The sequence below is a fragment of the Mesocricetus auratus genome, unplaced genomic scaffold (genome assembly GCF_017639785.1).
Source record: "Mesocricetus auratus isolate SY011 unplaced genomic scaffold, BCM_Maur_2.0 Super-Scaffold_100009, whole genome shotgun sequence".
NCBI classification, from domain to species: Eukaryota; Metazoa; Chordata; class Mammalia; order Rodentia; family Cricetidae; genus Mesocricetus; species Mesocricetus auratus.
Window position 1 is genome coordinate 22,335,444 of NW_024429193.1, and position 26,822 is coordinate 22,362,265.

The window sequence follows — 26,822 nt, forward strand, 5'->3', positions numbered from 1 at the left end:
CAGTTTTGGAAGATAAAGCAGAAGAGAGCAAGAGAACCAAAACCCACTGGAAGCTGAAGATAGTAAGGGTATGCAATGTGAGGTGACAACCAATCTGGCAGTTCTCACTTCTCTGCAGTCAATTCTATGCAGTTTTCTACTCCCCAAGAGAGGTAATGAGGCCTATTTCTGCTGAGCCAGCAACCACTCAACTAAATGTTTAATGTCTCTTAAATCAGGAGTACATGACAACATAAGAGAGAGGACTTCTTTAAAGGCAAGCTCATTGAGAGAATGTCTGGTAAACTAATGTTTGTCAGCCAATACTTTCTCTTCACAGAATTAACTCAGACTGACAAATGAAACCGTGTGTGTGTGGTGTGTGTGGTGTGTGTGTGTATGTGTGTGTGTGTGTGTGTGTGTGTGTGTGTGTGTGTGTGTGTGTGAATGTGTGTATGGGAGGGTGTACAGATACATGTATATGTATGTGCATTTGTAGATCAGAAGACAACCTTGAAATTCCTCAGGTACTGTCCGTACTATGTTTTAGAAGAGATCTTTCACTAGGCTAGATCTTGAACGTTAGGCTAGGCTGTCGAGCAAACCTTAGTTTATACTTGCTTAGTATACACCTGCCTCTGCCTCTATAGCACAGAGGTTACTACCACACACTACCACACCAAACTTTTCTTAATGTGGGTTCTGCTGATTGAACTCAGACCCCACTATCATTTAAAAATAGGAAGAATTTGGGCTATCAGAGAGATGGAGAGATGAGGAAGGAAAACACACTAAAACAAAACCTTTCTCTAAGATGTCATCATGGCATTCAATCCTTTTATGCTAATTTAGAAAATAAAAAGTAAATAAAGATAAAAGGGGATTGGAATTTATCTTAGTTTAGGCTGGAAAGCTACAGCTGGGTGGAAATGGCCAATTTATTGATGACACCCACTCAGAAGCACATGCTAGTATCCCCTGAATTCCAGCTAAGTTTCTAGAACCCCAAGTCCTACAAGCTGCTCTTTTTTACAAGAGTATCCAAAAGTTTCACATCACATGTCAGGCTACTAAACTCAAAAACCAAAACATACTCCCTTACAACCTGCTATGGTGATGTTCAGTGTCCCACACAGGTACCTATGTTTGACTATGTAGTCCCCCACTCCTGGTACTTATTTTGGAAGGTTATGCAACTGTGAGAATGTAGGGCCTAGATCATGAAAAAACGTCACTGGGGAAGGGTCTCTGAACTTTTCCCTACCACTGATGGCAGTCTAGAACTCTTCACTCCCTGGGACAGCTACAATGTGTGGAGCTCCACCAAGTGCTCCCATCACTGAAGGCTCTCCCTGCTGTCATGCCTTCACCAGCAGTATGGACTAATGGGAAAGTCAAAAGAAGCATTTCCTCATTTAAGATGTTTCTGGTATGTGGATGCGACAGTAATGAGCAGAGCACCTAATGCATACCCAACATGCCAATTCTAAACAGGTAGCTATGGTGATATTTTGTTTATGGTCTAACAAAGCTTACCTGAAGATCAGAGTGCAAACTAGCCACACTAGTTAGCCATGGACGGCAGGCAGTGGTGGTACACACCTTTAGTCCCAGCACTCGGGAGACAGAAGACAGATCTCTGTTAATTCAAGGCCACCCTGAACTTCACAAAATTGATCCAGTCTAAAGAATAACAGAGCTCACACAAAAGTAATCTCAGCACTTGGGATCCCATGCCTTTAATCCCAGCACTACAGAGAAATATAAGGCGGGCAGAGACAGGAGTTCAGTGCAGTCTGGGAGGTTTGGTGGAGACAGCCTCAGTCCGGAGATGCAGTCTGAGAACAGGATCGTCCTTTCAGGCTGAGCATTGGTAGAGGTAAGAACTCTCTAGAGACTGGCCACTTTGCTTCTCTGATCTTCAGCTTTCACCCCAATATATGTCTCTGGGTTTTTAATATTAAGAAAAATTGAAATTTGTGCTACAGGTAGCAGGTTACATAATGACAGGAGATTGACAATAGTTCCTAATAGCAGTCCATCCCTTTAAGCAAGGGGCATGTTAAAGGAGAAAAAGAAAATGCCAAATGACTTCGAAAGTTTGAGTTCACAATCACTTATATTTGTGGGGAGCTTTGTACAAAAGTGAGATGACATCAATTGCTGGAATTGTTTAAGCATAAAAAGGTTAAGTTTTCATCGATAAACATTTCAAATACAAACAAATGATCTACAAAGAGTCATAAAGCAGACGCAGGGAAGCTCTTTGTACAGCTATCTGCACTAAAGTTGTCTGTAGTATCACGTGTATTAGGTAACGTAAGCCTCTCTACCTCAACTTCCTCACCTCTAATGCAAACAGCACTTGCCACCTAGGAACATTCTAACCTTCATGATACATAAGACACTATTGTCTAAATACCCTCTTCCAGTGTCCAGTTTCCACAGGAGCCAATGAATGGAAGGTTACCAAGCCAAATAAATAGATAAATAATCATTAATGCTAGGTACAACTAGGATAAGAAATCCATGTCATAGGAGCCATTCATAAACAATACTCATGTCCAGCCTTGTTCTATGTCTTACATTCAAGAAGCAAGCTTTCCCAACTTCTGACTCCAGTGTATATTTGAGATAGCAGAAAGAAGGTAGGTAGCATTCCCTGCAAGGCACCCGAAACAATACCAACCGAAACGCAATTTGTTCGCTTATTTATTTCACTGCAGTCAACGCTAATGTGTGATTAAGGAAAATTGTATTTTGAAAGAGATGATCATAACCACAAAACTAAGTCTGAATTGGTGGGTATTCTAGCCTGGAGAAGCCCTGGCTGGCTGTGACCCCAGTGAGGACACGGAGCCACAGATGTAGAGAGGGAGCACAGGTGTGCATGCCTGTTTATCTTCACTCACAGGACAAGGAAGGTTTTCTGATTTGCATTATTTTTGGTCAAATGACTCATCACAATACAACAGGCATGGTTTGTGCTTTTATATGCGCCAACGATCTACGTGGCCCAAAAGTGTGCTTCAGTTCTCTCACCTACAATTTATAGATGATGCAAATGAACTCCACCAGGGCAGACTTCCTTATTTTTCAATGTTTCTTTAACTCTGAAATAAAAATATCAGATAGTGTCAGAAACTACGAGGTTATGCTGATACCACTGGTAATAGTGGCTTTTTTCATTTTTGTCTTGTTTTGGGGGGGTTGCTGTTGTTGCTTCTATTTTTGTTTTGGGGGTTTTCTCTGGTTTTTCACAGACAGGATTTCTTTCTGTAGCCCTGGCTTTCCTGGAATTGGCTCTGTAGACAAGGCTGGCCACAAAGATATTCTTTTTAAAGACATGTTTCAGAAACCACATGTATTTATATGAAGAAACAAGCACAAGGCTAATTCAGTCCTGGGTGTTAACCTTAGAATGCATTGTTGTATCAATAAACAAGCAATGCCATTCTTGCCCTGAGGCTTCAAAATATTAACAGAGACCAAAACACCCACCAGATGACAATAAATTCCACCTTCTATGTGGTGGATGCCCTTTTGGTTTTTAATTTTCATCTTAGGATCAAGAAGCAGGATTCCTTCATTGGTTGTCTTTTGGCATGAAAGGAGAGATCTATAGTAAGCCCACTAAGAACCAGTGAACTGGTCTCTATCATGGGGGGATAAAAGGGAAACAGCTATGCTCCAAGGGAGCTTCAAACAGAAGAGGGGAAAAGATTAAATCTACACAGAAACAAGGTAAAAAATGCAGAGGCTAATGGCAGCACTAAAGAAAGGTGTTTCGACAGCAATGCTCTGAAGAAAGAGGAAAAACAAGCTAGCCAGAGGTAGCTGTTGCAAGAGAGGATGTCTCAACTCTGAAGACCATTTACAGTCCCACGCCCTGCAGAGGGCTGGCCTTTCCCCTCAACCCATATTAAGACTTCACACAGTCCTCAATATTTCGGCCCCAGGACCTTGTCAAATGAGCTCTGTTGAATGTACTTAGGCTTTCTGATTAAATGTTAAGTAAATAATAGTCACTTTCTTCGCAGAGCACATTTTTCTGTGCCAGCAAAAGCATGCCTAATCATGCCCATAAAAAAAAAAAAGATACCGCAGTTGATGCCAAAATGCATGCAAAAAGTTATTGCTACAATCTGAATAATGTCTACCTGAAACTTGTATGTGGGAATCCTCACCTTCAACGTAATGGAATTACAAGAGAGGACACGTGCGGGGATCAGCTCCAGACAGACCCCTCACTCTCCTACCAAAGGAGAACCCAGAGAGAAAAGCAGTTCCTGAACAGACCCCAGTCACTGGATCTACAGCCACTTTGACGAACTCAGAATACCTCAAGAGAGAAATGGTCTCAGAAGACCCTCATAGGAAAGAGACAGAGTAGAAAAAATTTCACAATTCATCACAATGTAAAATAATTCATTTTTATGTAAAACAGATACAATTTGAGAAGCAATTTAAGCCCAAAAGACAAGATTATAGAATATAGGGCTATTGTAAATTAATGAACCAATATCCATTAAGCATGAGTGATTGTCCCTAGACCCGAGTTGGTAGGTACTCTCTAGTCATTATTTCACCTGAATTTTATTAATCAATTATCAAATCAAGACTGACAACAGATATAAACCACTTTTCTAAAAACATGTGTTTACCCATTTACCCTGCACGCCATGCATCACTCTCCAGCTTTGCTATGGAGGGAAAGGTGGGCCCCATTGCCAAGTCTGTGCTTGCATTTGATAGCATGATGTCTGGGCTCTGCTTTAATATTCTTCCTCAAGAGGAAACAAAGAAAATACAGGAAATGGTCATTATTCCGATGCACAGGAACATAAGGCCACCTGCCTAATCCTTTAGCCCCCATACACACTGGAAATTCTTCAAAGTAGGGTTCAGTTCTGACTTTGAAATCCAGCTTCACTGCCCATTGGCCTTGTAGCCATAAACGAACTCTCTAACTTCTCTGATTCAAACTTCAGATGGGGTTTGCATCTTACCCACCTAAAAAAACTTCCTCAGGAATGAAAGGGAACAGCTCTTGAGAAAATACTTGACATCAAGTAAGTCATCAACTAAACTTTAATCCAATGACTCCAATTTACATCGGTGAAAGCAAAGACCAACTAAAAGAGAAAAGACAAATCCCATAGACGGAGCACTGGCAAAATCATAATCCCAACACATCAATTCTCTCTCCTAAGGTTCAAAACTAGACTTTGCCAAAGAGCAACAAGGAGCCCTCAGAAAACTTCCCAGAATTCCATGCCCTTCAACAAATAAATAAAAAGGCTACAGTCACATGACAACATGACAGGCTGGGTGAACAAGACAACACAGCCACATTGTGTCTACAAGTGACACATTCTCATCCCCTCTCCACTTGACAAAACACATGAGTAGCTGAGGACAGCAGTAATATAGACCAAACAGTCAAAAGCAAATGTCACTTCTGGAACTATCTCCATAGGACAGAAGTTCAGATAAGAGCAGATGGTATCATTATCATCTGCAGCACAATTGCATAATCATTTAAAAACATAACATTAGTGCTGATAATTCCATCACTGTGGAAATAAATCTCATCATCCACCAAACCTCACAGTCGGAAGCCTTGAGAAGGACAGAATCTTTCCCTCCTACTACAATAAGCTGTTGAGTAGAAGAGTAAACAAGAAAATACCCATAGAAATGACACTGAGGCATAGTACACCCCAGCAATCCAGTGTTGACAAGGTTGAGGGGGAAAGCTGGGAATGCATGGCCTGCCTATGAGCTACACATTTCCAATGGCTGGGAATGGGGCTCAGTGGTAAGAACACTTACTTGCCTAGCACGCATATGGCCCTGGATTCAATCACAAGCATAGTGTGCCCCACATACACACACACACACACACACACACACACACACACACTGCATCAGCCAAAAGCAGTTTCCATCTCTCAGTGACATACATAAAGAATGGTATAAGAATTGGTAATTCTGCTCAGTGTAATGGATTCTAATCCAATATGGTAACTGAATGAGACCCAGGCAGGTTTTTCTCCCATAAGAAAAATCTGTAGTATAGTCAAATATACTACCCTATCAAGTTGGGTCAGAATACAGCAAAATTGGCACCCAGGTGTCTCCCACATATTTTCTCACTGTATTTATAAGTATATCCCCTGGCAAATGTAGTCACTGATTGTTTGAGAAACTCCTTGTTGGTTCAGACTTACCTGATATTCCTGATACAGAAAGAGTATCCATGTACACAATGGTAAACAATGGACACAGCTGTGTCTCTTATCAGCATCCTTACAAGGGAAGGGTTATTTCAAGAAAGACCTGACTTCAGTGTTAAATGCTCACAGAAAGAAAACTGTAATGCATATTTTGTTAATCGAAATTAACAAAACAAGAATTGTCAATACACCATTCCAGTTGTACTCCTTAAGAAGTCAAAATATTGCCAGGCTGTAGTGGCTCACACCTTTAATGCCAGCACTCAGGAATCAGAGGCAGGTGTGTCTCTGAGTTCAAGGCCAACCTGACCACAAAGAGAGTTCCAGGACAGCCAGAGTTACACAGAGAAACGCTGTCTCAGGAAAGCGGGGGCGGGAGAGGCACAACACTACTCAAGATATTCAAAAGGTGTCTTCTATATGTTAACTAATACTTTTATAAACAACCAAAAAAATAAATCATAATGACGTCCAAGCTCACAAAACAAATGCCATGGGGAGCAAAATGAGGAAATGAAAGCATGACCCCATGCAGATCCCAGCAGGGGACAAATGTTCCCACATGCAGAGTTCCTTACTCATCAGGAAGCCAGGAAAGGTAAGAGGCCCTGTAAGAAACTGGAGCTATTTGAACATGGCGACCTGAGGATCAGCAGGGAGTGTGTACATCTTCTGTTATACCTGTGGCTTGCAACCACTTCGACCATGGGATTTCACAATGTCATTTAAACCAGCTTCAGCTAAACCAGAAATGTTTATCAGTTGGGGGGGGGGGGGGGCTCAGGAAACAAATTTCTCAAACTACCTGCATTAGAATTCAGAAGCATTAGAATTCAGGACCATCACCACCACCCTTCTCCTCAAGAAGTGTTGAATATTCAGTTTCAAAGTGCAGCTGTTATCACCCTCAACGGGTCACAGAACCCTGAAAGTAGTAAATGAAATTGTCTGATCTCAAAACAGTTCATATTTGCATCTAAAAATGCTACAATGAAACCACATGACTCCCCCCCTCTGAATGTTTCATGTGACTCCTCCTTGAAGTGGCTTTCACTTTGGCTATGTGTGGCTTCCTTTCTTTGCTTTAGTGACAGAAACATAGAAATGAATCTGAGAGAGCAAAGCCCCTGCAGGGAAAGCCAGCAGTGTGCAGTAACGAGCACTAGATTCATTGTTCAGTTTGCAGCAACAGGAAAAACTCAAGCTCCAATAAAAATGTCTCCTCAGAGTATCTCCTGGAAGCACCTCCTCAATGATTCAACTCAGTAAATCCTAATTTATACTCCAATCCTTTTATTCATGGGTTTCAGTTATTTCTAAAATGGAGACAAGCATACCCCCCCATAATACCCTTCCCAACACACACTAAAAACAAATCACAACACCAACAGAACTTTATATAAAAACAAGGCCTGCTCTGGGGGTGTAATTCAGTTAAGAATGTTTGCTTAGCATGCAGGAAGGCCTAGGATTCACCCCCAGAACTGTATAAACCAGGTGCATTGATTTGTGCCCGAAATCCCAGCACTAGGGAAATAAACAGGAGAATCAGAAGATCAAGGTCATTCTCAACTACATAGCCAATTAGAGACATGCCTGGGCTACAAGAGACCCTGTTTCAAGACTGAGGAGTCAGGTATCCTACTTTGCAGAGGACTCAAGTTCAGTTCCTAGCACCCACAATGGGGGCTCACAACTGCTTGGAAATCTAACACTAAGGGACCCAATGCCCTGTTCAGGCCTCCAGAGGAACCTGAATCCATGCACACATATCAACAAATACATAACCATCATTGCATAAAAGGAGAACCTGTCTCAAATTCATTCATAAGGTCTATTTTCACTCACAAGGAAATCGTGTATTCTCTCTTCAAATCAGTGTCACTGTGGTGAAAGCTCAGGGTTTGTAGCCAAGATTGCTGGAGTCATAGCTGAATAAACACTCATTCAAGGGCTCAATCACTGCAGTGGGTATACGAGGTACTTGGGAATAAGACCACCCTCCCTGAAAGGCAGACTTCAAATAGCATTAATAATTTGAGAAGAAATCTTCAGAAACTATAGGGTCACTTCATGTATCACTTGTTTACTTTGAGCAAGAGCCTGTGAAGAAACGACGTAGCCCACAAACCAATAAAGTGTTCTCTCCCAAAGCAAAGGTTAGTAATATACTGCCCAATACTTGCCAATTACAAACATTCTCCAGCCACTGTTCCTGGAAGATGCAATTCCCATCTCCAGGACCATAACAATGTACAGAATGAAGTCACTGGACTTGATGTGTGGGGGAAGGGTATGTGTGCATGCCCATATGAGCAGATGAACATGTACATGTGTGCATGCCCGTATATAAGCATGTGGAAACCAGAGGTCAATGTTCAGATGCACTCCTCAATCACTACCCACTTTATGTTCTGAGACGAGGTCTCTCACCAAACCCGGAGATCATCTACTCAGCGAATTGTCTCTGATATTCTGACGAATAAGGGGTTATATATACCTTGATATATCTAGATTTTACCTGGGGCTTGGGTGAGAGCCTGTCACATGTTTGTGTGACAGGTACTTTACCAACTGAGCCATCTCCCTAGATTTTTTTTTTAAAGTATCTTCTCAAAGTTGTAATAAAGAAAACGCTCCCAATTAGGTAAAGGAAACTCCTAGAGCAATGACTTCCATTTTTTTCTTCTTCTCACTTGTTTAAATTGTTATTTCCCTTTTTTCCCTCTTTTTTAAAACAGAACTACTAGCTTCTACTTACCACAATCCCATTTTTCCAATATTCTATGTACAGAACCTAAAATAAGAATATAAGCATGTGTTTCTGTGAAAATTAATTTGGTAGCCAGATTTAAGTAAACTCTCAGACAGATCTACTTGGGCATGAATTACAACAAAAATAAATGAATAATTAAATTCATAATAATATAAAAAATAAATATTAAATCAATTAAAGTAGTTTAGCCAGATTAAATCCAACTGAGTTGTTAATTGCTATGCTTAGAATTAAAGAGAAATTACAAAGTCTACAACAAAGGAGGCCTAGCTGGCTTATAAATTTATCACATGAAAATTCTGTGATGCTAGGATGGAAAGGTAAATCAAGGTTTTATATAACATAATCCCATTTGAACTATATTTATTATAGGTATGATACTGAGAAAAATACCGATATCGCCATTTCTGTGACATTGATGTGTGTGCACAAATATGAATGTCTCCAATTTGATTTAAGAAAAAAAAAGGCAAAATCATATTCCAGGCATCACACTCACCAGCTGGGAGGTGGAGTGAAGGAGAGGAAAAAATGTTGCAAGCACTGTGAGCATCAAAGGCAATGAGCACACAGCTGTGTCTAAGAGGTTCCCACTCTGAGAGGGGAAACCCTGGTAGGTATCCATGGAAGGTCTAATTTAGATTTGAAAAGTTTAGTCCAACATCAGGACTAACTGGTGGCTCAGGACTGTAATCCTAGCTGAGGCAGGGGGATTTTTCAAAGCCAGCCTGGGTACCTCAGTGAGACGAAAGGTCTGGGGCTGCAACTCAGTGATAGAACCCAATTCTCAGTGATACATCACTAATTTCTTCAAACTAAAGGTAGGCTGCTATGTTCCAGTCAACTCTTATCATATAGAATTCAGACATTCTCAACATACTCATGAATAAAGATGTTCTCTCTGTAGCCAGGGACTGACACTTTTATGAGGTGGTGACTTGATTTCCGTACAAAGCAGTATGAGCTTTATAATAAATATTTTCGGAGTTCACTTACTCATAAGGATGGAGCATATGAATTTTTACATATGAGTAAAACTAGGATCAATAAACGATTAGCTCAGTTGGTACAGTGCTTGCCTGGCACTCATGAAGGCTTGAGTTCAGTCCCCAACATCACATAAAGGTTGCATGGTAGAGCAAGCCCATAATCTCTATGCTAGGGAGGTGGAGAGAGGAGGACCAAACTTCAAGGCCATCCTCAGTGACATGATCCGTTTAAGGCTAGCCTGAGCTACATGCCCTTGTATAATCTATTTAAAAAAAAAACAGATTCTAGACACAATGCGAAAACGGTAACATACAGGAGACACGGTGAAAGGAAAGGCTGGTATTGGAAGGTTGCTGCAACAGGACTGAAGCATTCAGAAGGTCTGAACTGAGTGACATGTTTAATTAGCCGGATGAACGGTGGCAACATCACCAGGCCAGGAAACACCGAACAGATTCCCCACTCTATTTGCGCCACACCCAACTGTCATAAGGCTTGAGAAATCGTTCCAGAGGGGGAAAAAAACTGGTTGTAAATATAGATGTGCTAGTCATCCATCTACAGGCAGTCGTCGGCCCTATGACTTGGAGGAAACAAGACTGCCTGGAATGATGAGGAAAGAGATACAAGAACATCAACATGCAGGACTCAGTCAAGAGGAGCTGCAAGGAAGGCAGAGGATAAATGCATGGAGCCAACAGCCCATCTATTCAAGAGGGACAGAACCTGGACACCAGAGAGCCTTTGCTGACCAGTGTGGACTGTCTCTGTGGGAAGAAAAAGGCCCCCAGGGATGGGGAGCAGAAAGTAAGGACAAACACATCTAATGCAAAACACTTCTAGAAGCAGAAAGCTCGGCTCTCAAAGGAGCTGTCTATAAAGCAACAGCACTTGCTTGCTGCGTGTAATTCCTCCCCTTGTCCCGACCTTGCAAACTTAGCACCACCACCCTTCTTTCAAGATGAAAAATGAATTCAACATGGGTTCATGGCTTCCTGCCACAGACATGCTAGGACATACGAAGAATGCAGGGTTGAAGTCCAGATTTATCCACAGGTGAACTAATGCCTTTCCCAGGTCCTGATGTTGCCTTTTCATTGCAAGTATTTGGGAGTGGATAGTAAGGTAGGCAGTCTCTCAGACATCTCACAAGAATCTCTCTATTTATTTAGAGATGGACTCTCACTCTCTAGCTCTGGCTGTCCTGGAACTCTCTATGTAGACCAGGCAGGAATCTGCCTGCCTCTGCCTCCCAAGCACTGAGATGTGGAGATGTGCACTACTGCCCCTGGCTAAGAATCAATCTGTCTCTGTCTCTGTCTCTGTCTCTGTCTCTGTCTGTCTCTGTCTGTCTCTGTCTGTCTCTGTCTGTCTCTGTCTGTCTCTGTCTGTCTCTCTGTCTCTGTCTCTGTCTCTGTCTCTGTCTCTCTCTCTCTCTCTCTCTCTCTCTCTCTCTCTCTCTCGTAGCTGAACTAGTTTACTTTTAAAATCAGCCCTGTCTTCAACAGCCCGAAATTGTGTTTTATCACACATGACTCACGACTTAGAATAGCTGCAGAAGTCCAGGTACACACTCCCACCACTCGCGGTTCCTCTGAAATCCCCTCTACTCTAAAATAACAGGGCTACAGGGATGGTAAGTGGTTAAGAGTACTACTCTTGCAGAAGACCCAGATTCAGTTCCCAGGACCCACATCAGACAGCCTCTGGCCCTCCTGGCACCTATATACACGAGCGCATGTGCACACGCGCGCGTGCGCACACACACACACACACACACACACACACACACACAGAGGCACATATAATTTAAAATAAAACAAGCTTGGTGTCACTTGAAACAGCAAAGAAAAACTGAGACTGGTTACTTTTCTTTTTGCTAAAAATAGAATTGCAGCCTTTCTGTGCTCCCACAGAGTGAGGCACCTTCTGATAGGAGAGTAATTACAATTGCTTTGTCATGTAAAATTGACTGTTGTCTTCTACACTGGACATTAACCATCACAAATGGCCTAGTTTAAACTGGGCCCCAGAAAACAGTATAAAGCCACTTTTGGTGGGCACTAAAAGTCTGATGCCTACAAAGACAAAATGGATGAGTTCAAGCACATTTTGATAAGTGACCAATACCCACTTTATACTCACTAGGTTAAGCCTCCTTATCTACCACAGGAAATGTATCCTACTGGAATGCGGAAAGGGCAGTCTAGAGAGTCACATGAAATCTATAAAAGATGGGTTCCTGAGGCTTGGGATATTTCTCTGGGCATAAGTAACTACCAAAGTACAGAAAATTTAGTCAGTTCTCTAAATTATGTTTCAGTGCCATGACTGAAAGTTTTATTTCAAAACATCAGTTTTCTATTAAACACATAACTGATCATAGAAGTAGATGCTGGGAGATGGAGTGAAGACATGACTCTGAAAGGAACTTTGAAATGTCCCCAGATGCTCCCACCTCATGTCCCAAGCTCTACTCTATATAGGCCTGGTTTTCAAAGGTCTATAGTCCCATTGCAGGCCCAAGACTTCCTTTCTGATGACCAGACTTGACTATCACTTGCCCAGAGCAATAGCATGATGGAATATGGGAGTCCAATGAGTTAGCATCCAGCACTTTCAGGGAAATGCAAGTATATTTTCCAGCAACTCTGCTAGAATGCATCACAAATTAAAACAAGATTAAGCCGGCTGCAGGCTATGTACCTCGTCTGCCACCATTCACACTGTACAGCTGTGGCTCCATCCCTTCTGGTCAGGACAAAGGCCAGAGCACCCTCTCATGGGGGAACTTGAATCCACTTGTGAAACACCTACAGATGTTTGTACATTGTTTATCAGTAATTAATACTTCGGAGCAGAAGTAACACAGCAACATTCTGATACCACAGCTGCTAGCTCATGGCCGGCTTCAAATCTCGGTGAAACACATTATCTAATCACACTTAATCCATTTGGGTATGAAATTGAATGGTCTTTGAAGCTGTTTATCCACAGCCCTTAAGTTGGGCACAGAGGCTCTGATCAAGTGGGATGCTAATCTACCACTGCGGAGTGCTATGAAATTAATCAAGGGACATGCCCACTCATCCCACCAAGCTGCTATGCTATCAGACCATCTTTGTCACTTGCCTGCATTATGAATGAAGGGCTATAGAAAGCCACTAGTGAGACACAAATGCTCTCTAGGTTAGGGCATGTTCCTACTCACAGGGATTAAGTGTTAGACACCCTAAAGCTGCAAGGGACTGGGAGAAGATAAAAGGCATTTCAAAGCTTACAGCATCGCGACAGTGGCAATCCTTATTCAGTCAGAGAACAGGGCATGGTGGACACAGCCTATCTGTGAAAGTGAGCCTTAGGCAGCTTAAAGGTCAGCATACAGGCACAGGAGAGCCACAAACCGAACAGAAAGAACACAACTCAAAGTGCCACGAAGGTAGGTTGGCCATGATCAACCTTCGTTCATGCCTCCATTTCCAAGGACTCCAAAAACCTAACTTGGATTTAAAGCCCTGGTAGTATACAGGATAACCTAGAAACTACCCTGCATGGCTAACCAGCTAGGGGACTAAGAACAAGGGTGCTGATATACTGTGGAATGAGCTCTCTCAGAGAAAAGAGGCACGCGAATTCTTTGCAACACAGAAATTCAGTTTCAGAGAAATGAGGCAGCAGAGAAGAGAAAGCATTACTCCATCAGAGATGTCCGGGATAGCAGGTGAGTAAGAGGCCTGATGAAGCCGGGAGATCCCTCTCATTTGATCCTTGTCTGAGATGACAGTGTGCCCATCCATCAGGAAGGTCAGACCGGGGTTTCACGTTAGTAATGGATTTAGCTAAAATTTAGCTGCATGGTCCAACCATAAGACTCTAATTTGCCACACCCAGACCTGAATAAGACTAGGAGATAAAAAATAAAGAAGGGTGGGGCTCTGTGGCGTATGGTGAGCTGGATTCCTAAGATTAACTCCAGCATTTAAAAAACATTCTAAATTCCAAGTGTTCTTTAATATATGTGTTCACATTTACACTCAAAACAGGTCATCACTACTTATTCTAAAACACCAAAATAATCTATTCTGATGCTAAATGTCCCTAACCTGTTTAATTTTTTTTTTCTATTTGTGACCTAAATTCCTGATGCTTCCAAACACTGGCTCATCTGAGTATGATCTCACACACTAAGAGGAAACCTAAGACTCCAGTCCTTGGTTAAAGCACAACCCAGCTTTCTCTCAATCAGAATCCAAAAATCTCTCAGATCCTGGCACAACTGAAAATATTTTCATCATCAAGAAACTCGCTTTTTCAACATACTCCTAAGTTTTATACAAAGCCAAACAACAACAAAAAAATGTGACCGGAAGTGAGAGCAACAGAAAGATTCCCTTGCTATTGGTGAATACAGAAAATCACACTATTAGTATTTGACACAGGATACTGTAGTCCCCCCCTTCATCTTAAATGTCTTGAAATGAAAATATTTCTATGTGAGGGAGACAGGGTTGAGCTCATGTTTTAGCACAAAAATAAAGTAGAGCATGGAGAACACCAGCTGACCTGCTTGAAGAAGGTCTACTGCCCAGAGTGGGCTGGCTCAGGCTCCAAGCTCATCTGTGAAAAGGGTTTAGGGCAGACACTTCACTTACAAGGCCTCCTGGGTGGTGTGAATTCAATAGCTGAGTTCCTCTCACACTATTTAGGTACAGGAGAATTGTGTGCAACCTCTATTCTTCATATACTAGTCCCAAAAGTTTATGATTGGCAAGTTTGTACTGAGACACTTCTTATCCAATTGTGTGATGTCTTACAACTGTTTTAATTTGTAAATTTAGGGTTACAAATTTGCATTTGTACACCAATCCATGTATGATCTTATGACTGAAGCCTCACAATTGCTTGTCACTTGGCCTTCCTGCAACTTACTCGCATCATTAATCTGAAAAGAAATCGCCACCAACCGTCAACCATTGAGGAAAATTAATGTATACACATTCTCCACTCCCAGTGCCAGGGACACAGTCCAGGCTAGGCTAGTGCTCTGTCACTCAACAACGTGAAAGGCCTTCTGTGGTCCTTTCAACTGACAGGGATCCACGGAATTGAAGCTCACAAATAGAGGAAGTATCAGATGTCTGTAAAGTCAATCCTGACTTACGCTGAAGAAAAATTCAAAGTGGAACGCCACAACTTAAAAACGGAAATCCATCTCATAATTTGTCTACTAATGCGCACACATAACATTCCTATAGTGTAACAGGGTCTCTGCTAGAGCTGAAGACACAAAGAGAAATACAGCAGGGTCTTCTCTAAATCACTCGTTCTCAACCTTCCTAATGCTGCGACCCTTTAATACCGTTTCTCACGCTGTGGTAATCCCCCTAACCATAAAATTATTTTAGTTACTACTTCATAACCTAATTTGCTACTGGTATGAACGGTAATGTAAACATCTGTTTTTCTCATAGCGACCTTTGCAAAAGGGTCATTCACGCCCAAAGGAGTAGAGACCCACAGCTTGAGAACCGATGCTGTGGGGCTTCCTACTTCCAGGTGAAGGGGAGGCAGGCAACAAATGAGGGCAGCAACCTGCTCCCAGCAAGGTGGTCAGAGCAGGAGCAGGGTGAGTCCCTTGCCTACAGCTGAAGGTGTCAGGAGAGGCGCAAGAGAGAGAGAGAAGTCTGAACAGAAGACCGAATGTCCGCAAATGGGTAACTAAAAGAACTGTTGCAAGCCCAAGAATCAGGCCCACCCACGAAAGCCAACATTGATGCACAAAACAAACCAATAAGGCTAGACTTAATCATTTATAAAAATTTTAAAAAGTTTAAATTTCTTTGTAAAGAGCAGCAATAACACTGGCTCAGACTCTATCGTTTTAAGAGAACGTATACTACACTTTTAATTTAATCTGATAAAATGGCATTGCTTGCACGATACTTAAAAACAAATGTCAACAGATGGCTCAAAGCCCACTCAGCAGAAATGAGGACTCAGCAGAGTCGGTGCCATGGTTTCTTAACTTCTCAAGGCCCATACATCGTCCAGCTGGACGGTGTCCAGTGGCATTCAAGGCCAGATGGTGGCAAGAGGCTACAATGGCAAGAAAGTCTCTTCTGAGTTACAAGAAGCTACAGAAAGTAACAATTTGAGGTGTACACGGAGGCTTTGTTTTCGTTTTTTGTTCTTTCTTTCAAAATTTAGCAGGTCATTTTCTCTTGAAATCATAATCTGGGCAACGATTGAAACATTGAATCACCTGATTAAATCCAGTAGAGGATGAATTTTCTCCTCAAATATCAAAAGATGATTGTTTTAAGAGCAAATATTATAAAATGAGGTGTTCAAGTTCAAGCTAAAGTTCAAGTTCAGATTTTTTTTAAAAAAGGCCTTTAAATTCATCAGACATGGACAATTCAAATGGCCAAACAAGAAAACCACCCTCAAAACAGCTATGTCACCTTCTTATGGCCTTCTCGTCCTCTAATTCCTGAGTGGGCTGAAGAAGGAATTTTCCAGTCACCATGTAAAACCATTTACAAGGAGTTAGAACTTGGAAAAAAAAAAAAAAACACTCAAAACACAAAGAATCTGAGCTTAAGATGACACATTGAAACCTGTTCAATCATTCAACAAGTATTTACTGGGAATATAACAGGCAAAGCTCTGTGGTCAATTGATGAACCAAACTTGCAAAACTCTGAATACAAACACTGACGACGTTTATGCATTTCTAAATATATGCAACAACCATCCAAGAAACAGGTTAGGACTCAATGTGCTGCAATTTCCAAACCATTTTGGTATTCCTTAGAAATAAATGCACATTTTGAAACAGAACTAGTAATTCCTTCCAAAGGAGGAGAAGCTGAGAGAACACAGTTGCTGTGGAAAGAGACTCCTGTTGTGTCTTCAGACTTCATGGCTCCCAGCAATTAGACACGCGCGCGCGCGTGCACACACACACACACACACACACACACACACACACACACACACACACGCAGAGGACTCTCTCTCCAAAGGCCAGCAATAATTCTTCTAGTTTCATAACGGTGGACCAGCGTCTGAAATTGACAACCACAGTGAGGCGGTGTGTCACGAATCACAGCAGCGTCTACAAATTTCTGATAGCTACTCGCCCGCCTTAATCTTCTGCAAGCACATTCAACATTTTCAGTTGCAAGACACTGAAGTTCACAGAAAACCATACCTGAAGTCTAAAAACCAAGCTACAGTGTGTTTTTCTATGAGGCCAAAGCACGGATTAGGGGCTAAAAGGGAAAACACAAAGTCCCATTCCTGTGGTGTTCAATCTGCAGCCCGGGGGCCCTTGCATTCCAGGGTAGCTAGCTATCAGCGAACATGACCCAGCACATCTGAGGATGATGATGCAATTGGGCATCCCATTCCTTTCTATGATGGTTTCAAAACATGCACTTCAATTTCGAAAATGAAGCATTTCCATAGCCCATTGCTACTTGCTTAAGTGGGACTGTGGTTTCAGTTACCTTACTACACACTGAAAGTGAATTTGAGACCCTAGCGATGGGAACGTGTCCCCAAGTTGGTGGTACATTCAGAATCAGGGAGGGATTATGTGTTTTCCTATAGACGCAAAGTGCAACTGATAATTTCATGCATGTGGAGGAAGCGCTGCAAAATAAGACAAAACAAAAGGCTGAGGTACTGAAACCATACAGACTAAAGACTTCACTTACAAGGCCAAAATCCCATTCCTCTCATTGGATGACTGCATCCTAAAAGAAGTAATAGCACTGGTGATATTTTCACCCGAAATTCCTCCGGAAATTAACATACTCATCAAGAACAGCAGCGTTGGCTAATGTCATTATCAGAAACCCAGGCAGAGGCTTTCAGCAGCAACTTTGAGACCAAGTACTTTTCAGCAGAGAGCCCCATTTCTATCTCTGGTCCCCCACTTGAAAAGAAAGCCGTGTTCCCTAGCATTTCCTTAGTAAGCATCATGCCACCATCAAACAAGAGTATAACGTTTTCCTAAACACATCAGCCGAATAGTACATTTCTGCTAATCGTGAAACAGAGCAAATATGGTTCTACATAGCTCGTGACTTCGCAGAGCAAACGGGAAAGAAAACGTGATTCGATCCTAGATCAAACAGCAAAGGTATCTACTCGCAAGCACTCGTGAAACTCCATGTTTCCGGAACCCATTCGCTTGCCTGCATTCCTGCCTCACCAGCGCTGTTACATCCGCTGTGCTCCTACTTCTTTAATTATATAGAAATGCCATTACAAGCTGCTGCTGCAGGCCAGGAGCAACATGGCTTTGGATATTACCAATGTGGCCATTCCAGAGTGATTTGAAAACACATAACATGCTGTCATTTGTCATTCGATGTCAACAGTGAGTAAATTACCACTGCCAAGGAAACATCCGCCTTCTTTATCCCTCATGATGGAAGAAAGCAGTCTATTAAGTTAGAGCATATAACCTACAATTACAGAAGAGTTCAAGATCTCATCATCTCCCTCTTAAATATCAAGTGATTGCTGTACCAGTAAAATGCTGAAAAACGGTCGCGATTATTTTTTAATGATCATAAAATGTGCTGCGGAGTCACTCTTTGCCTAACTTCCCAATCCCTAAAGTTCCAGCACATCCCCACAAAGCCTTCATAGTGGTGACCTCGACCCACCGAAGGCTGGAAAGGGAACAGTGCTATTCCCCACAACACCACTCCAAATGGATTCTGTACTTGACTTTACAGTTAGTTCCTGCTTCACACAGTGGCACAGAAAGATAAGCAAAATCATAAGATCACAACTGTCAAAGTTGACTGCAGAGAATCAAACTCATACACTCGCATCTCTATAATTACCATTTTAAACAGGCCATGAAGAAGAAACTGATTCAAAATGGCGTATTTTTACCTAACAACAATGTCAACATAAATCTCATTAGCTAGCTTCTAAGGCAGTTAGGTTGTTTCCTTTCCCTGACTATCTTTAAATTATAGTGTCTATTAAACAAGGGTTAATTTCTGTACATTTAAATGATAATAACAACAAACAACATTGTCTTTCGCTCTACTAAAAGGTGATAACACTTATAGCCAGTGGAATTTCCCTAAATCTCAGTCTCCAACAAACTTGTGAGCACAGTGAATTTGTGCTACATTTACATTTAAGAAATTCTGAAAGTAAATATTACTGAATACATCAACCTAATTTATAATTAGCAGCATGAATTTGTATGCTGGTCACTCACGTATGTCATCCATGTCAGAACTATGTCATTTGTGGGAAATAGTTATACTAGCAAATGCCTTTCTTAAGAGCCAGTGCTGAAATAAACTCTACCCACCAAATACTGATGTTTAATGATAATTAATTTAAATTAATTATAATATACACCAGACAAATGAAACAAATCAACTAGTTAATTAGTTAATTAGTTAAAATACAAGTAAAATAAATGTGAAAAAACCCCCCATGGCGTTATTTGCTACTTTGTTTCCATATGCAAATGCAATGGTCATCAGTGACCTATCCCATTTCCTGTTTTCTGTTTGGTCACACGAATATTTCTCAGCTACAAATACCAATGGCTTGCATCGCCCATTACTGAATAACAGTCTACTTGACGCCTGCACATTCTTGCTTGTATGATCTTACACATCTTCCCAGAATTTCTCGACTTGCACCTGACAAAGAGTTCAAAGGTGACAGAAGGCAGAGGAGCAGCTATGTCCCCAAAACCAAAAGCAAACATCTGCGGAGGAGAACAGAGTGCAACCTACAGGACTCTTCCCAGGAATCTCCTCTTTGACAGCCTGCCAGACGCTGAAATGTCTATTATTATAATCAGCTTGGGATAAGGTAAAATGCCCATTATAAAATATCTGCAGATGAGAGAAGAACCGTGCAGAGCCAAAGCTGCCGCAAACTCAACGTCACATTCTACTCTGCTCCACGTACTTCTGTCACAGAGCAACACTTCACAGCCAAAAGGGGACATCACAGAGGGGACAGGGAAAGTGTCCATGAACCAAGGCTGCCAGAGACTTTTTGAGTACACTGCAGAGGAAACCAGGACATAGGGTACTAGGAGGGTGGGTGGCTAGGAGAGCTAGTTACGCTATCTACTTCAGTCTTCTACTGATTACGGTATTCTTTTGTATCTTTTTTTTTTTTTTTTTTTTTTTTTTTTTGGTTTTTCGAGACAGGGTTTCTCTGTATTGTTTTGGAGCCTGTCCTGGAACTCACTCGGTAGACCAGGCTGGTCTCGAACTCACAGTGATCCGCCTGTCTCTGCCTCCCGAGTGCTGGGATTAAAGGCGTGCGCCACCAACGCCCGGCTCTTTGTGTATCTTTAAGACATAATGTGAGCCAGGCATGGTGAAACACTTCTGGAACCCTACTCTGAAGACTGAGGCAAGAGGATCTTGAGTTTCCAGTGAGCCCTCAACCTATATACAGTTTTCTCAAAACAAACATCGGGTATGCTCTAAAAATATAAATAAATGGATCAAATTATACTGATCCCCAACAAACAGCATGCCAAACAGTTTTCTCTGCATTCTAACAACTTTATATTTGTTTTTAAATTTAACACCTGTCAAATAAACCAGCAGCAGATTAGATAGTTGGGGTAATTTTTTTTTTCTGGAAGTAATTTAAGTGAATGCTGTTCAACTCACGGGTCACCATCCCTCTTTCATTCTTGAAGTTTAAAGGCTCTGCACATACATGTCTTAGCAGATTCAACAAGTCTCAATACTGCTATAGTTGACCCTAAAACTCAACCTACCTTTCTAAAGTTGCATTCTGTAAGCACAAACCAAGAGAGCTGTAGAAGCCGTAGTCATATTACTATAAACAAAACCACAAGCACAGAGTCATTTGTAAACAGCAATTTGTCATCCAGCAAAAGCCAGATCATAGCAATAAAGATGACTGTCAAAAAGCCATGGCATGCCCAAGGATTGATCTGGCCATTCCTATCCGTATCAAATACAGCTGCAGATGCACTTTATAAAAGGAAAGACACAAGGCCTCAACAGCGTAGATATCTCCTCAAAGATAAACCATTCCCTGTGTTGAGGAATGATTTCAAGAAGAGCAAATAGCATGAGGTTCTCAGAAAATTTAGAGTAAAATCATGTTTTATCTACTACATATTATGTACATTTTTAATATAAAAAATAATTCTATGACTTTTGCTAGTCAGTAAAGGTGTTGCTTTCTACTTGTTAAACGTGCTTATAGTATTCAAGGGGGATCAAACAGATTATCATCTCAAAATACTAACCCTGAAAAGTCTTACGAATAACAAAATGTTGACCAGAACCTGGTGTCAAAATTGGTAAGCCAATGACATAAAATGTGCAGGAAAGCGTAAGAGAACCAAAGCAGTGCCCACACTGAACTCAAGAGTCATCAACAATTTTTTTCTATAAGCAAAATCTTCCACTAGGATCCCCATCAAAACAGGTGGGAGATTAATGTTTCCCATTTTGAATCTACAGCCCACATTTGTAATGCACTTCTGCAAAAATACATAAATCAAAATTTGGAGTTTTGGGTGTGCCTATGTACTAATGGGAGAAGTCATTTATAATAACAGTGAAACAAAAGGCAAAAGAGCTTTGTAATGGTTGAACACGGGTTCTGCTATATTAACTGGTAGACACACCGGGAATAGACGAGCAATTAGTTTTACACAGTTTACTTTAGGACAATGTCCATCTAAATTCACACCTTAAAAATCCGTGTTTTGAGGTTTAAAATGGGGACTGTGACATTACATGCACACATTACTTTTATTTCTCTACCAACACATAGTATCATCTAAATTGTAACTATTGCCTTAACTGTTTAGTAAACAAGTTATATTTTTATTGGAGTTACACCCAAATTTCACACATTTCAGAGATATTGGTCGTTCTCTGGTATTTTACACAAAAGGTCTTAATTTTTAAGCCAACAGAAGCCTTTAGTACAGCACAGTTCTTTGGAATGGATTTGCATCGAGTGTTTACATAAGGATCCAAGCCTGCAGGAAAGATAGTTGTGTGCCTCGGTAGCTCTATTACCTTTTTTTTTTTTTTTTTTTTTTTTTTGCAGAGCTATCCCTTCTTTATTTTTGATGGCTCTATGACTCCTACTTTGAAGTAGAATTGATCCCAATGTAATCAAAAAAGAGAGAAGATGTTTCTTTCATTCTCTCATAAAAGAGAACATAACACTTGAAAAACCGAGCAAACGTGAAAGGAGCAAGGATTCTTTCTGAAGACTCCAGAGACTATGTATCATGGTCTTTGGGTGCCGGGTTACTTTCACCTAAATGTTCCTGGAGCAAATGACTTGATAGCTTTGCACTCCAGCTGAATGCTCTGGCTGCATAAGACACCAACCATCTCTGTTCAAATCACACACACACACACACACACACACACTCCACCCCCATCTTAGCGTGCAGAGGCACAGTCTCTGCACAGGCTGGTGCCCATCTCGGCTTTGCTCAGTACCCTGATCCCAAGAATAAGTGCCACTACTTAATCCTGGCGGATCTGTGGTTCCTCCCCCACTCCACGTTGGAATACAGTGAGGATGGTGGGATCCCTCCTCCGCAGGAGTATAGAAAGGGCAACCACGTTGCCCCCTTCCTCACTCCAAGCATCCCTAGGGCTTCTCCTAGCCAGCAACCCAGAGCCATCGCTGCCAGTTGCACAAATACATGTCATCCTTGGCAATCAGAGGATCAAACAGCCCGTTACCAAGGGGGTGTCAGGAGCTTGGGGGAAGGGAGCAGGGTAAGCTTCCCAACCTAGAGGCATGCACCAGCAGGGAACCCTTTAAGAGCAATGACAGGTCGGCAGCAGCCAGCCATTGGTGACAAGGGAGGTCGACAGAGGACCTCCACCGCTCTCCTCGCTCCAGGCCTGCAGGGAAATCCCGGGGCGGCGGCGGGGGCTCGGGTCGTCCGCCGCCTGGCGCTGCCCCCACGCCGCCCCGCGGCCCCCCGGCCCCGCGGCGCGCGGCAGCCGGAGCTGGGCTCCCCCCACGCTCTCCCGCTCTCTCGCGAGTCCTGTGCAGGCCCTTCCCGCGGAGGGGGAGGGGGCGCCCGGGGAACTGCTGCAATGGAGCGCCTGGAGCACCGTGCCCGGGCGAGCCAGTCCGCGGCAAGCCACGGCCACATAAAAATGCCCTATTAATTTTTTAAAAGCCATAAATCACCTCCCCTCCCTCTGCAAAGAGCAAACCATAAACCCGATCCCATGCAAGCCCGCGAGCAGCCACCCACTTCCTATTTCTGTCACAGCAGCTACACCCTGCCAGCAGTCACCCCCCCAGGCGCCCCCTCCCGCCACCGCCACCCCCGCCACCCCCGCCACCGCCTCCCAGGCGCTCAGCCATTTGCCAACTGCTGCCCCCCGTCCACAAAAAAAAAAAAAAATGCCCCTCTTGGGGCCGGGTGGGCGGTGTGGGGGCAGGGCGCGGCGGCGGAGGGGGATCGCCGCTTGCAGGAGATCCTAGAAGGTCCCCGGCGCGAGCCTGAGACGGACAACCGGGGCGGGGGAGGGGCGGCCCGGCGCCTGCGGCACTCGGTGCACCCCGGGCCGCCGCGGCGCTGCGCTTACCTTTCACCACCCTGTCGGTCGTCGACAACTTGGGATCAATCGCCTTGGGCTCGGACATCTCCAGCCGCCGGGAGGGGGGGACAGCCACGCGCTGCTCGTCCCGTCCGACTGCACACCCCGACCACACCGGCGGGCCAGACACTCAGCGCCGCCGCCGCCGCCGCGCTGCAAACCGCTCGGCTGGAGCTCCGGGCTCTGGGCTGGCTCGAAAGTTACTGCCGGCTCCGCGCGTCCCTCCTCCGCCGCCGCCGCCTTCACTCCTCCTCCGCCGCCGCCAGCCCCGCCGCCTCGCTCCGGGCTGCGCGTGTGTGCTGGTTATTTATTTATTTTCTGAGCACGCCTCCCGGTTCTTCTTTTATTCTTGGGGACGGGGCGGGGGATGGGGAGGAGAAGCGCACGCGAGCACCCACCCCGGCACCGACACCGGGCACCGCGCAATGGAGCCCCCACGCGCGCGCACGGTCGGGATTAAGACCGATCACATGGGGAGGGCCGGGGGCGAGGGAGGAGAGGCAGGGCCGTGGATGTCAGCGCCGCCAGCCGCGCCTCCGCGTCCCGGTGGCGAAGAGGCGGCTCGCCGCTGCGGCCGCCGCTGCTTCCCCACGCCGATCGTCGCCGGCCGCCGCCGGGGCCGCGGCCGCCGTGGACGTCCCGCCGCCGCGATCGCCCGCGATCCTCCTCCGCCTCGCGGCGCCGCTGCTTCTCCGCGCACGGGCAACAGCCGCCGAGCTCGGTGGACACAGTCCGGGGCACAACCTCGCCTCCGCCGCCGTGCCGGCCGCCGCCGCCACCACCGCGCCCGCCTCCGCCTCCTCCCCTTCCTCCTCGCCGCCCCCGCCTCCAGCGCCCGGGCCACCTCCTCCTCCGGGCCCGTCCCCCGGGCCCGCCCCCACGCCGTGCTTTCACTCGCTCATAGGCTGCGGCGCGCGTTCCTCACCGCTAAGGCGGTGGTCTGCGCGGCCGTCCCGCCCCCTGCTCTGTTTTCTCCCGGGTGCCACTGGGTCCCCGGGGCCTGCAACCTCCACCGCCCCAGTGGCCGCTCAGGTGTCAATGAGGTGGGCAGAGGGGGGCAGGCTGGGCCGGGAAGCACGGTTCCGGAGGAGCTGGGCTGCTGCGTGCCACCACGCCTGCCCGCCGCCCCCTGGGTCCCCGGGCACACTCCCGGGTGTGTGGTGACGGCTGCCAGTGTGTGAGTGGCCCGCGGGAGTGAGATCGGAGACCCGGAGAGGGAGGAAGGAGGAGCGCCCAGAGCTCGGGGCCGCGGCGCAGCTGCTGTCGCCGCCGCCGCAGCTGTCCAGGGAGGCTCGCCAGGAAGGCGACCAGTAAACAGCTTACCTTGGGGAGGCGGCGCTGCCTGGGCTAGGTGGACGCCGGTTACTGTTGGTGTGGTGGGCACAACTTCACGGGAAGAGGGGGTTCCTGGCCAAAGTGTGTTTCGGGCGCTGAGGGACGCAGTGGCTAATGGGGGGACCGACTGGAGACTGTGCGACCCAGGCTATGCTCAGTGACCCAGGATGCCCTCGGGTCTCCTGGGAGATAAGAGGAGTCAGAAAAACTCAAGAGAGGTCGCCTTTTCCTTGTTCACACGTGTACGCAGTCACTGGTGGGGATGGGTGACACTAAAAGTCAGTTAGTCACTTGGAGCTCAAGGTGTGTGCAGGGCCTTGGAGCCTTGCTGGGAATTCTCACCAGTCCCGAGTAAGGAGGAAAGTAGGGGACAAAGAACCAGGTGCTGGTGGCTCTGATAGTTCCTTTCAAGGGGCTCTGGCTTAAGGACGTGTCTCTCTGCAGCAGATCCTCTGGACACAGCCTTCTCCCTGGCCTACCCAAGGACCTGCAAGGAAATTATGAAGAAAGCTGAATAAATTTATAACCCTCGTCCTTCCTGTTTTACTTTCAAATTCCTTCAACACCATGGTTTTCCAGTTCCTGAATTGGACTGTGGGCCCAATAAAAAGCCTAATAAGCGTTTTTTAGGAAGCTAGGAGATGGAGCCAGGAGAACTGTTTTGGCGACAGGGATTAGATTAAACTCAAATCCGAAAAAAAAAAAAGTAAGTTTTAATAGCGGACTGGAAGCCCTGGAGCATGACGCTGGAGTGTGTGGCTTCAAGGAATTCGAGCAGACACTATAAAGAGCAACCCTGTGGAGGCCTGCTAGACCAAGTGGGTGGGGGCATCCCAGCAGCAAGAGAGGCTGCCCCTGGTGGCCAGATTGTCCTACCATGTTTGCAACCTTTATTATGGTCTTTGCCTTCAGTCAGTCTGTGTAGTCCAGTGGAATTTTCAGGTGACATGAAATTACCTCCAAGAGGGGTGTATAATCTGCTCAGTTAGGGGTTGTTGCAAGCAGCCTCCTGGGCAAGAGCCAAGCTAGTTGCCAAGGCAGATTCGGGAAGCTGGTCCCTGGCCAGGTGGCTGGCGGAGAGGGAGGGATGCCAAGACCTGTGGGTGAAGAGGGCCTGCTTCAGGAAAGACTAGGAAACCTTATCTGGGGACGCCCACACACTGCACACAGATGCCTTGCAACTGTTACTCAGAGTGACTTTCCCCGGGGCACAGGAAAAGCACCCTTGAACTAGGTAGGATCTGAGGCTGAAAAAGTCAACCACATTGAAAAGTTTTATGGTAGAGATAGGAAGTAAAGGCACACCTTTCAGACACGCCCTCCAGCGCTCCACAAGTCTAGAAGAGCGCCTAGCTAAGGTATGTGTGGGGAAAAAGAAATGAGTCGTGATCACATTGCCACACACCTTCCTGTCATCGGATAGGCTTAACGCCTGTGTGCGGTTCCATAAAAATTTGCAATGCAGACACATCTAGGTGAAATTGGACTCTAGTACTGTGCAGGAGCACATCAACCAGGAACTAGCTAGGACCGGACATCTGGCTGCTCAACCACACAGCCAAAGCATCTGCTCGTCCGACGTCCCTTCAGACAACCAGCTCCTTGCAATTACCATCCTTTTCTCTTTCCTCTTAATCCTGTCAGACGCCCCAAAGAGTTCATGACTGTCTTCCCACTGGCAAAGATTAACTTCCCTTTGGAATTCACATTTTCAGGGTGATGACTTCAATTCCCAGGAGCTGATTTTGGAAAGTCTTTTGCTCATAAAGAAAAAGTGAGATTAAAAACACTGATAAAAGACATTTCAACACAGCAATGGTGGCATGAGACTTTAATCCCAGCACTCCTTAGGCAGTGGCA

General features: G+C 44.6%; 2 protein-coding genes across 3 annotated transcripts in view; one reads left to right on the top strand and one right to left on the bottom strand.

The window, feature by feature from the left end:
• Ppp3ca (protein phosphatase 3 catalytic subunit alpha) overlaps positions 1-24,212 on the bottom strand; it is a 270,184-nt gene extending 245,972 nt beyond the window's left edge. For both annotated transcript variants that reach the window (XM_005081969.4, XM_005081968.4), the window contains exon 1: positions 23,616-24,212. In XM_005081969.4, the coding sequence (XP_005082026.1) occupies positions 23,616-23,673 (58 nt within the window). In that variant the 5' untranslated portion in view covers positions 23,674-24,212. The remainder of the gene's footprint in view (positions 1-23,615) is intronic.
• On the top strand, positions 24,053-25,496 carry LOC110343062 (atherin-like). Its single transcript, XM_040751527.1, has 3 exons — positions 24,053-24,076; positions 24,147-24,670; positions 25,407-25,496. The coding sequence occupies exons 1-3, from the start codon at positions 24,053-24,055 to the stop codon at positions 25,474-25,476; spliced, it is 618 nt and encodes a 205-aa protein (XP_040607461.1). The 3' UTR covers positions 25,477-25,496.
• Positions 25,497-26,822: the final 1,326 nt, after the last annotated feature.

Bases quoted from the DNA above. Each gene is read 5' to 3' on its own strand.
- LOC110343062 (XM_040751527.1), top strand. From the start codon at position 24,053: ATGGAGCCCCCACGCGCGCGCACG. The intron at 24,077-24,146 runs GTCGGGATTAAG...CGTGGATGTCAG, and splicing joins AGCCCCCACGCGCGCGCACG to CGCCGCCAGCCGCGCCTCCG. The intron at 24,671-25,406 runs GTGGGCAGAGGG...GTCTCTCTGCAG, and splicing joins GCCGCTCAGGTGTCAATGAG to CAGATCCTCTGGACACAGCC.